General features: G+C 41.0%; 1 protein-coding gene across 1 annotated transcript in view; it reads left to right on the plus strand.

Moving 5' to 3' along the window:
• LOC119361498 (nudix hydrolase 9-like) overlaps positions 1–3,478 on the plus strand; it is a 4,161-nt gene extending 683 nt beyond the window's left edge. Inside the window, exons 2-9 of the mRNA XM_037626679.1 lie at positions 56–135; positions 207–263; positions 1,351–1,433; positions 1,535–1,593; positions 1,964–2,112; positions 2,580–2,717; positions 2,895–3,053; positions 3,145–3,478. Of these exons, the coding sequence (XP_037482576.1) occupies positions 56–135; positions 207–263; positions 1,351–1,433; positions 1,535–1,593; positions 1,964–2,112; positions 2,580–2,717; positions 2,895–3,053; positions 3,145–3,336 (917 nt within the window). The 3' untranslated portion in view covers positions 3,337–3,478. The remainder of the gene's footprint in view (positions 1–55; positions 136–206; positions 264–1,350; positions 1,434–1,534; positions 1,594–1,963; positions 2,113–2,579; positions 2,718–2,894; positions 3,054–3,144) is intronic.
• The last annotated feature ends 7,669 nt before the right edge of the window (positions 3,479–11,147 follow it).

Consider the following 11,147-nt stretch of genomic DNA (forward strand, 5'->3'; position numbering starts at 1 on the left):
TCCGATTCCGCTGCAGATTGTGCAGATTCTTAACTAACTCAGTGTTGCTGCCAAACGAAGGTTTCTGTGAGGTTTGATCCGTCCATCGACCGGATTCCCCACCCGGACGCATCCCTGGAAGAATCTATAGGCGAGGTGGTGTGTCTAATCGTGTGTGTGTTCGCTTCGTGTCAAGGGCCATTGTTCATCCTTTGTTCGTCTTGCAGATATGGAATCAAAGGCTCCAGCAGAACCCATCGCTGTACAACGGTACGAAATTTCGGGTATGAATAACCTCCGTACGTATGTATGTATTCTGGCAGCCATTTATCTGCTCTAGTGATACATGTATACACTTGATTTTGGCAGAGATGAGTGCACACTTGATTAGTGATAAACAATTTTACACATAGCGCTGATAATGTTTCTTCCATTTTTAAGTAATTTTGATTTAGAAGTCTGCTCTATGCCAAATTGGTACCGACAAGAAAACTGTGCAATGTGGTGGAGTGTTTCATGATGACTAAGAACAATTTATGCTTGACGTGAATAATTTCTTCCATGCTAAGTAGTAATTTAGGAGTCTGCTCTATGCCAAATTGATACTGACAAGAAACCTGTGCAATGTGGTGGAGTGTTCATGACGCATATAATTCTTTTGGAACATAGCTGCACTGGAGTTGGTTAAACATAGGGGTTCCCTATGTTTGATACTCAGTACCGTGATTTTTTTCTCAAATAATTAATCTGAACTCCAGTCTCGTGGGTGATCTCCCGCCCTTGACTGTTTCGCAAAAAGATGTTACAGGTCATTCAGATGCCATAAAATTGGATCTTTTACTTTTCTTTTCCTTTCCCTATGGTGAACATGAGTTAGCTACAAGTTTTAGTTATGAACTTGCTTAGGGCATCTCCAACAGTTTGTATGTTAGCTTGTTGGTAAAATATGTCATGTCATCAACCAACACTTTAACATACAACAACTCCAATGGGTTGTATCTAGTTTGCCCAATAGGATGTGAGATAATAAATAAGGTGCTCTCTCATTCTACATTGGAGCTTGTGCAAGGGGTGTTGGTTCATATACATACAACCTTCCTCTCTTTCCTCATTTATTGTATGACACATCATCAAAAATCCTATGTGGCAAAGTCTACCAACAACTATCTTACAACCATTGGAGATGCCCTTAGTGTTCCTTTTACATCTGAACTTGTGCCATTGCAATATATTTCTTTTTAGTGTTCCATTTATAGTTAGAACAAGCCATTACGACTTCTACTATGCTGTTTTTATCGGTCTTCCTTTATCCCCTTAACTGCATTTCCTTGTGCTAGTATTCATACCCTTGGTCGCCCTGACAAATTTCAGTATGGAGGGCATGCCTTGCACCGCAGTGATGAATCAAATCAGGAGTACTGTGTCTCACTTCATTTGGGACTCACAGATTATAGGTTTGCTTGATCTTTCTTATCCTATCCGTATAGCTATGATATATTTGATGTTTCCGGCGCAACACCTCTATCTAACATCTGTATTAACTTACAAACAACAGGACATTTGTTGGAACAAACCTCAGTCCACTGTGGGAGAAGTTTTTGGTCCCCTGTGAAGGTAAAAGTTATCTAGAAGTTAGAATCTTAGATGCCTTCGTCACATCTTCCTCTTGTAGATCAAGGCCTTTTTGCATCTTTAACTTTCGAAAGTTTTAGTTACATAGTCTCATGAATTTATATTTCGTTCATTGCTCAAGCCTGTACAAATTTAAATGCATAACAAATTTTGCCCCACCTTCATTTTCCTTTCCATGCTCGCATATGTTGCTGTATCATTAATCATTATGAAGAGATATTGATGATCACCGAATGATTAATTATTAGTCAACTTGTCTCAGTACTTTGACTGATTAATAATTCTTTGTACAGAATTATAACTACGACGAGTCTTGACCAAAATAGTTCATCTTTCATTCTGATCTGATTAGATGACTCTGTGTGTTGCCAACACATGTCAAATCCACTGGGAAATGGTGCAATCGTTGAAACATCTGATGAAAAAATTATTGTATTGCAAAGGAGCAACAATGTCGGCGAGTCTCCTGGACACTATGTTTTTCCTGGAGGACATTCTGAGGTAATATCTTAAGAATGTTACAATATTGAGCACAGTTAATGACAACGGTATTTGTTTAAAGAGATCCCAAGTAGAGACAAAGCTCTAGGACGTGTAACTTTGGTAGGCTGGATTGTTTAGTTTAATTCGTTTTTCTTTGCTAGAGACTAGCATTCATGTGTAAAGTGCTTGTCTTTTGTTCCTCTTAACTTTGTAAATATATTCTCCAATGAGTTGGGTCCACCCATTACTTGAAAAACAAAATGCTCTGAGTATAATCACTCTTTTTCTTTCAGATACCGAACAAATTTACTTGAGGAGTAATGTATACTTGATAATTTAGAACTTGGAAAATGTTGACTTAAGACAACAATTGAAATTCTTGAAGTAGATATATTTTATTTAGCAGGACTGGTGGGCTTGTTGTTCGAGTGGTCGATCTGTAATATTCATGTTTCTTATTATGCAAGTTCGATTGTTTGTATCAGCCACAAGAAGTTGGAATCTTGGCTCATCAAAATGACGAAAAAGATGTTGCTGGTCTCACTGAAAGAATTTCTGATGAAATGTTTGACGGGATCATCCGTGAAGTAGTTGAGGAAACTGGAGTTCCTGCTAGTTCACTGGTAATTAAATCACCAACACCCTTTGCCTTGCATTCCTAATTACTGCATCACTAGTGTCAATTACCACATCAGAAGGGTACTTTGCAGTTGATTGTAATTACCATGCAAAGAAGATTTCTGCAACTGCAGGATTTTCTTGGATTTTGTTCTGTTAACTATCCACATTTAGTTTTGCAGACAGAACCCATTCTCATTGGAGTTCCTCGACGAGAAACGAATGTTAGGCCAGCAGCATTCTTTTATATGAGATGTAACATTGATTCCAGCGCCATAACTGAGCTTTATGCTAGAGCTCAAGATGGTTATGAATCCACTAAGCTCTATGCAGTATCGCTGGTGAGCTCACCTATACTAGCAGCACTCCTCTCCTGGCTTTTGGATTCTTGTAACCGTTGTTCATCTAATTGGTGGTGTTTCTGAATCACAGAAAGACTTACGAGATATGAGTCAGCGGTTGCCTGGTTGCCACCTAGGGGGTTTTGCTCTATATGAACTTATGAGGAACGCTTCGGAAAGTTCGCGAACGAACCAAACCGATGTAAGTGTGCACTTAGGTCTCAGTTTTAATCCAAACTACACCGATGCTTATTTTGTGAGATATCTCTGCATGATTGCTTAAATCGTTTCTATAGAATAGTCATGGAGCCTTGCGGCCTCTGAACAATCTTGTCCTACTGCTAGATGCCAAGCAGTATCATAGTTTGTTTCGCAGGTGAAATTCATGTAATCCTTCTCATTGTGCCAAACTGATCTTTCTTCTGCAAATAGGCTGAGTTCTTCAGAGTTCAGATGGAAAGAAATCGAACACACGAACCCGATAAAGATTACTGAGATTCAGATTAAAGATGATCAAGAGCATTCTTCTGTAGACTATATGAGATGTGTCCGTCTTCGTCCGGCATTGTTCTTTTTCGTCTGTTTTTCGTGCTGTGCAGTGCAGGAGTGTAACCAGTATTTATTTACTTCTATTCCTGGAATTCTGGTATGTACCGCGGTAACAAAAATGTACGACTAATCCCTATCTATCGAAGAACAAAACAAGCTAGTAACTATGGAACTACGTTTGTAAGTTTTGCGCATGGTGGTGATATGTCGTTCATTTTCAGCAAGTTCTTCCAATCTGGTACACCTGCAAGAAAACAACATATGCTTTCATAGTAGGGATGGATTGATGAGCTGCTCGGCTTGTTAAGCTCCTTCTCGTTAAGGCTCGGCTCATTTAGTTCGTTAAGTTTAATAAGCAAAAAAACATTGTTCAGCTTTGTTCATTTAAAGCTTGTTAAGACCGTGAGTCCTCGTTAACAAACTATGATGTGTTGTAGCCTACAAGATGACAGTGTGGGCTTAATTTTTACGTAGGAAGATGGTGATTACATAAGGAGGTGTGCGAGTTTGTTGGCTCCTATGGTAGGGATGGGTCGATTTGATTTGACTTATGGGTTGAGGTACCACGAAAATATTGTTATGTAAGATAAGAATATGTGTCCTCTGTACTAACAGCTTAATTAACAAGCCGCTTGTGAAACTCGTTAGCTTGTTTGTTAAACCCATTAAGTTTATCGAGCTAAGATGAGCAATTGGCTTCCTTTATTAAGAAGCGAGCTACAAGCCTAATGAGTTGAGCTATCAAGCACCAATTAAGCTCATGAGCTTTTGGTCTTTATCTGGCCTCAGATATGATGTGTCTTTATGTAGCCCTCTCTTCAAATTACGTCTTTATGTATCTGGCCGCCCTTGTGCTCGAAACACGTTATCTGAGCCATCCCAAGGGCATATGTGCTTGGAACGTTATCTGAGCCATCCCAAGGGCGCACTCTCCCCTTTCGTTGCTATGCATCATCACGATCTTGCGTGTGCGTAGGAATTTTTTTGAAATTACTATGTTCCCCAACACTCAGGACTTACCAAGTATGTACCCACCGGTTCAATCTTATCAATACTAGTTGCAATTAATGACTATGTTTTGTACTGTCGATATATTAAGCATGTTGTAGTAAATATGCTAACACGTTTTAGCTATTTTCCCTACCTTTTTATAGACAATTGGGCCATTATCTACTCTGGCAGCACCTGCCTTGTGATGTTTAACTCTGCCAATTGCATTTTTGTCAGTACCAGTTTCAATGGCCATTAAGCCTGTTGCAATTAATAGTTGTATCCATTTTTAAAGAGTTGTATTTCAATGGCTACAAACTTACAAAACATGAATTAGGATGTTATTAAGTCTGTTGCAATTACCAGTTGTATCCATTTTTTAATCCGTCCCTTTGCTACCGTGCTACTCTTTCAAAATGAAGATATCACTAGAGATGCTGCCGTTTTATTACCATTTGCCATTTTTGGTGGATGTTAACCCTGTTGTAGTTAACATTGGCTTTCCATGTACTTACACAGGGCTAGGGCGATGTTGTTGTTTGCCGTCGAGGTTAGCTGCATCCCATGTCTTACACACAATCTATTCCTAAATATAAGTATTTTTAGAGATTCCAATATAGACTACATAAGGAGCAAAATGAGTGAATCTAGATTCTAATCTAAACTATATCTATAATTCTATATACATCCATATGTAGTTCATATTGAAATCTCAAAAAAAAACTTGTACTTAGGAACATAGGTAGTTGTACTTTACATCATTTGTGCAATCTCGGTTTAGCTTCTAGCATTTACTGGTTGCTGGTAGGTACATATATGAGCGGTACTGATCCACGCTTCAATCCCTTTTGCGTATGGGGCAATGAGATATTCATGAAAGCGTCAAATCAAAATTGGAACTAGCTCAATTCGCAGAGTTACAAGCCTTTGCACAATTCGCCTCTGCTCTCGATAAAACAAGTCAGAATCAATTGGCAAGGGGTCGACGATTAAGGGAATTGTTTAAGTGAGGAAACTAAGAAATATTGTTAGGCGAAAGAAATGGGTGATTGTAATTGAGCTCTTTATTTACACTTTGTCGAAGACAATAGTGAACTTTAGGATGGTAAGTAATGTGTTGCCTTTTCCCCTTGCCCACAACAAGTTACTTTATTAGACCTGAGTATCTGATATTTTTCTCTTTTCAGTGGTTTCCGAAGCTATTTACTGATGATTCTTGCAAACTACATGACCAGAGTGGAGGCAACTAAGGTTAAAGTATATAATTCATGCTACCATGATAATGCTCTAGAAGTCTTCCTGAAGGCAGTGAAGGATGGGCGGACGATCGTCACAAGGGGTTGGACAAAAGTGGTTCGTGCCTATGGCATGGATGAAGGCACATTATGGGCATTTCGCTTCTTCAACACCGTCGGCAGTCAAAATGATTTGCACTTGTCTCTTCACCTTTACCGCCTTTAAATACTGTGGTTCATCATAGTTAATTGCTTCCTAATCCTGTAATTACTGAACATATTGTACTGGCAATTTAATTTATGGATTCGCTGTTGAACCATTGTGCTGAGAATTTGAATTGCACGTTTCATATTTCAAAATTTCCAATTAGAATAATAAATTATAGGCAAATATAAAAAGAGAACAGACGGTCATGGAACTTTGCAAACGGTTCTGGCACTAAAAGCGCTTGCGATGGATAACCCAATGCCACACAGTTTTCTGATACGTCTCCGTCGTATTTACTTTTCCAAACACTTTTGTCCTTGTTTTGGACTCTAACTTGCATGATTTGAATGGAACTAACCCGGACTGACGCTGTTTTCAGCAGAATTGCCATGCTGTTATTTTTGTGCAGAAATAGAAGTTCTCAAAATGACACGAAAATCAACGGAGATTATTTTTGGAATATATAAAAAATACTGGAAGAAGAATCCACGTCAGGGGGGCACACCCTGTCCACGAGGGTGGGGGCGCGCCTACACCCCTGGGCGCGCCCCCTGCCTCGTGGGCCCCCTGACGTTCCACCGACCTCAACTCCAACTCCATATATTCACGTTCGGGGAGAAAAAATCAAAGAGAACGATTCATCGTGTTTTACGATACGGAGCCGCCGCCAAGCCCTAAACTCTCTTGGGAGGGCTGATCTGGAGTCCGTTTGGGGCTCCGGAGAGGGGAATCCGCCCCCATCTTCATCGTCAACCTTCCTCCATCACCAATTTCATGATGCTCACCGTCGTGCGTGAGTAATTCCATCGTAGGCTTGCGGGACAGTGATGGGTTGGATGAGATTTATCATGTAATCGAGTTAGTTTGGTTAGGGTTTGATCCCTAGTATCCACTATGTTCTGAGATTGATGTTGCTATGACTTTGCTATGCTTAATGCTTGTCACTAGGGCCCGAGTGCCATGATTTTAGATCTGAACCTATTATGTTTTCATGAATATATGTGAGTTCTTGATCATAGCTTGCAAGTCTATAGTCACCTACTATGTGTTATGATCCGGCAACCCCGAAGTGACAATAATCGGGACCACTCCCGGCGATGACCGTAGTTTGAGGAGTTCATGTATTCACTATGTGTTAATGCTTTGGTCCGGTACTCTATTAAAAGGAGGCCTTAATATCCATTAGTTTCCAATAGGACCCCGCTGCCACGAGAGGGTAGGACAAAAGATGCCATGCAAGTTCTTTTCCATAAGCACGTATGACTATATTCGGAATACATTCCTACATTACATTGATGAATAATCGCATCCGGCATAATTCTCCATCACTGATCCATTGCCTACGAGCTTTTCATATATTGTTCTTCGCTTATTTACTTTTCCGCTGCTACTGTTACAATCACTACAAAAACCAAAATTATTACTTTTGCTACCGTTACCACTACTATCATATTACTTTGCTACTAAATACTTTACTGCATATACTAAGTTTCCAGGTGTGGTTGAATTGATAACTCAGCTGCAAATACTTGAGAATATTCTTTGGCTCTCCTTATGTCGAATCAATAAATTTGGATTGAATACTCTACCCTCGAAAATTGTTGCGATTCCCTATACTTGTGGGTTATCATTTTCTACATTAAATCATGTATGATGTAGTTAATGAAAGCAAACAGTTAAGCAAGGCAGAGCGTGTGTGATAGTTACACCTTTCACACACGAGCGTATACATAAAACTGTGTGGGATGTACATACGAACGGAAACGTTTTCCCTGGATTGACTGTGTGGGATGTACATAAGAACGGAAACATATTCCTTGGATTGACTGTGTGTGATATACATACGAACGGATTTTTTTTTCTGTGATTCACCGTGTGGGATGTACATACCTACGAAAACGATTTTCTCGGATTACCGTGTGGGATATACATACCTATGGAAATGATTGGGTTTCGATGCCTCTCCCGATCGCACACGGCCCCAGCCTGCGTCCCTGGAGGGCCTATTCTTGACGATTTCTGGGTCGTGTGGGAAGGACACCCTATCGCACACACTCATTTGGTGACGGATCCAAATGCCGTCGCGGGAAGGGGTTAAAAACCGTTTGTTTAGGACCGACGCGTACTAGTGTGGTATTGTTGAAAATGAATAGAATGTAGGTAATGCTTAAACATCACACTGGATAAATGTGTAAAACTAGAATAAAGGGCATGTGTTAACTACACAAGGAATAACTGGAACCAAATATAGCCGTTCAAACTGGTTTTGATGTAGTCGAGCGGCACAGTTCCGACTTGCACATAATGAACAACACATTGTGAATGACTGAAATAAACAAGGCATAAATGACCAGTATAACAACCAAATATAGCCATTGAAAACTGGACAGAGTCTCACTGCAACCAACCTAACAAGCAAATATAGATAGACAGGGCATATGCTTGAAAACTGGACAAATGCTCACTTCAACCAACCTAACAAGCAGATAAAGATAAACAAGGCATCTGCTTGACAATTACACAAATGCTAAAAAAGCAATCTAACAACCAAATACAGATAAACAGGCATCTGCTTGATAACTGGACAAATGCTAAAAAAGCAACCTAACAACCAAATACAGATAAATAAGGCATTTTCTTGATAACTGGACAAATGCTCACTGCAACCAAACTAAGAACGAAATACAGATAAACAAGGCATCTGCTCGATAACTGGAAAAATGCTCACTCCAGCCAACCTAACAACCAAATACAGATAAACAAGGTATCTACTCACTACAAACAACCACATATAGACATCCGTGAAACTGAAGTGGGCAATTCATACTTAAACATCACATAGCTCTATTGAACAATACATTTTTGCATAACTAAAACAATTAAACACGACACAGTTAAAGCACCGCACGACAAATGCTACTACAACAAAGGGTACGGGTTGGCAAGCTAGAAAAGGTAAGATTTGCTGATAGAATGTTGCCTCACATTTCATGGACGGGATCCTTCCAGTTGGAAGAGCACAGACCCATGGTGCGCTCTCTGATGTCATAGATGGGCTGTTTCACCTTGGAAGAACCTTCGTGGGTGCCCTCCTCGTGGTCGTCGTCGATGAGATCTGACGTGGCAATTGAGGATCCCAAGCCGCCGCCGTAGAACGTCTCCTTCAGAAATGACAAAATGGGCTCGATGGCTTATAAATCTCGCAAATCCTTGACCGCTTGGCGGAGGATGTTAGCGGCTGGGCCGTCGAAGAGATCGACGACGGTTGAACCAGAGGGGTTGGGGATGTTTTTGCAATGCTCAAGGCGGGTAGTTTGTTTTTTATATTTCTAGCTAGCTGGTCTATCACACACGGTTCGTCCTAATTTCCAAATAAACTTACCCGCCTTTAGCTTGCACAGGTGGTGGTTTTATAAGGCACTTGCATCGCACACGGTTAAGCCAGTATCTCCACCCTTTGCTCGCGCTTGCGCGGTCGTGGTGATTTCAGCGCACTTGCATCGCACACGGTTGAGCCAGTACCTCCACCCCTTTGCTCATGCTTGCGTGGTCATGGTGATTTCAGCACACTTGCATCACACACGGTTGAGCCAGTACCTCCACCTTAATTTGCTCATGCTTGCGTGGTCATGGTGATTTCAACACACTTGCATTGCACACGGTTGAGCCAGTACCTCCACCTTAATTTGCTCGCGCTTGCGCGGGCATGGTGATTCACAGTGCACTTGTATCGCACACGATTAAGATATTTTACCCGTGTCCGTTAAGCGTCATCAGAGTCTTTGCAGCAAAAAATAACGATGCATTCGGTTCGTAGGAAACGCATACGGGATTTTCATAGGAATACTATTCATTTCCTATGTTTTTGGAGGAATCTACACATCCACTCTAATCTCATTGTGTGCGTAGAAACGAGGCAAGACAATTCCTTAGGATGGCAAGTGACATCCTATCAATTTTCTTTACTATTCCTAAATCCTACATTTTGGTTTCCTCCAAACCAAATGAGGCCTATATCGGAAAGAATACTTTCATTCGTCAACATGTGGGATGTCGACCATCCTGGTCCACCTGCCATGCACAAAATTATCTTGGTCCACCCGGTCGTAGCGCAGGCCCAACCTTTCCCACTGTAAGTTGGTCAGACGAAGGAACCATCATGACTTTGTTGAATTCCGCTTCTTCAAGAAAACTTACTGTACCCGCAATACTGCTACCACACGCGAAGACTGGACGGCACCGTACCACGTCATATCACCGAAACCTACTAGGACAAACTAGCCCGCCTAGGATTTATACTCCCTCTGTTTCAAAGTTAGTAGTACAAAGTTTAGTCATCTATTTTGGAACGGAGGGAGTATGTCTCTGTACTGCTATGATTTTGTGTTGTACGTCTCTGTACTTTTGCTTATCCGTGTCGACTATTGTCTGATCGATCACTAAGCCTACAATTTTAGGAGCTTAGGCTATTGGCCGATCGACGATGGATCAGTATAAGCATACCATGAGCTCATCAGCCCCAACGTTTCTCTTCGGTGAGTGTTTTGCAAGTACAATAGCTCGCGCGGTAGCTAGCCTACTAACACTAATAATCATCAAACAAGCCCTGCTGATATGATAAACTGTTCAAACTTACATCTAAGCATGCCATATATTACATCAAAAGCTGGTGAGGATACATCTGTTTCCATAACTCAGAGAGGGTTCGCATGATTCACTATCAAACAAAAGTAGCAAGTACCGCCCACACAAGACAGTGCACTAGCCCTAAGATGGTTTGATAACACGCATCGTTCTAGTAATTAAACACAATGCAAACTACCCTGAAGGATTAGTGCGACCAACTATTTCTTGTCATCGATCTCTCGGGCAATGATCACAGCATGGACAACGGCATGGGAATTGATCTCTGGAGCGATGTCCACAAGACGGACCACGACATCGGAATCGATCTCTGGGATGATGTCCATAGGATGGACAGCGGCATCGAAATCGATCTCTGGGGCGATGTCAACAGGACGGACCGCGACATCGAAAACGATCTCTAGGGCGTTGTAGATACATCTCCAACGTATCTATAATTTTTGATTGTTCCATGCTATTATATTATCA

The sequence above is a fragment of the Triticum dicoccoides genome, chromosome 1A (assembly GCF_002162155.2).
Source record: "Triticum dicoccoides isolate Atlit2015 ecotype Zavitan chromosome 1A, WEW_v2.0, whole genome shotgun sequence".
Classification (NCBI taxonomy): Eukaryota; Viridiplantae; Streptophyta; class Magnoliopsida; order Poales; family Poaceae; genus Triticum; species Triticum dicoccoides.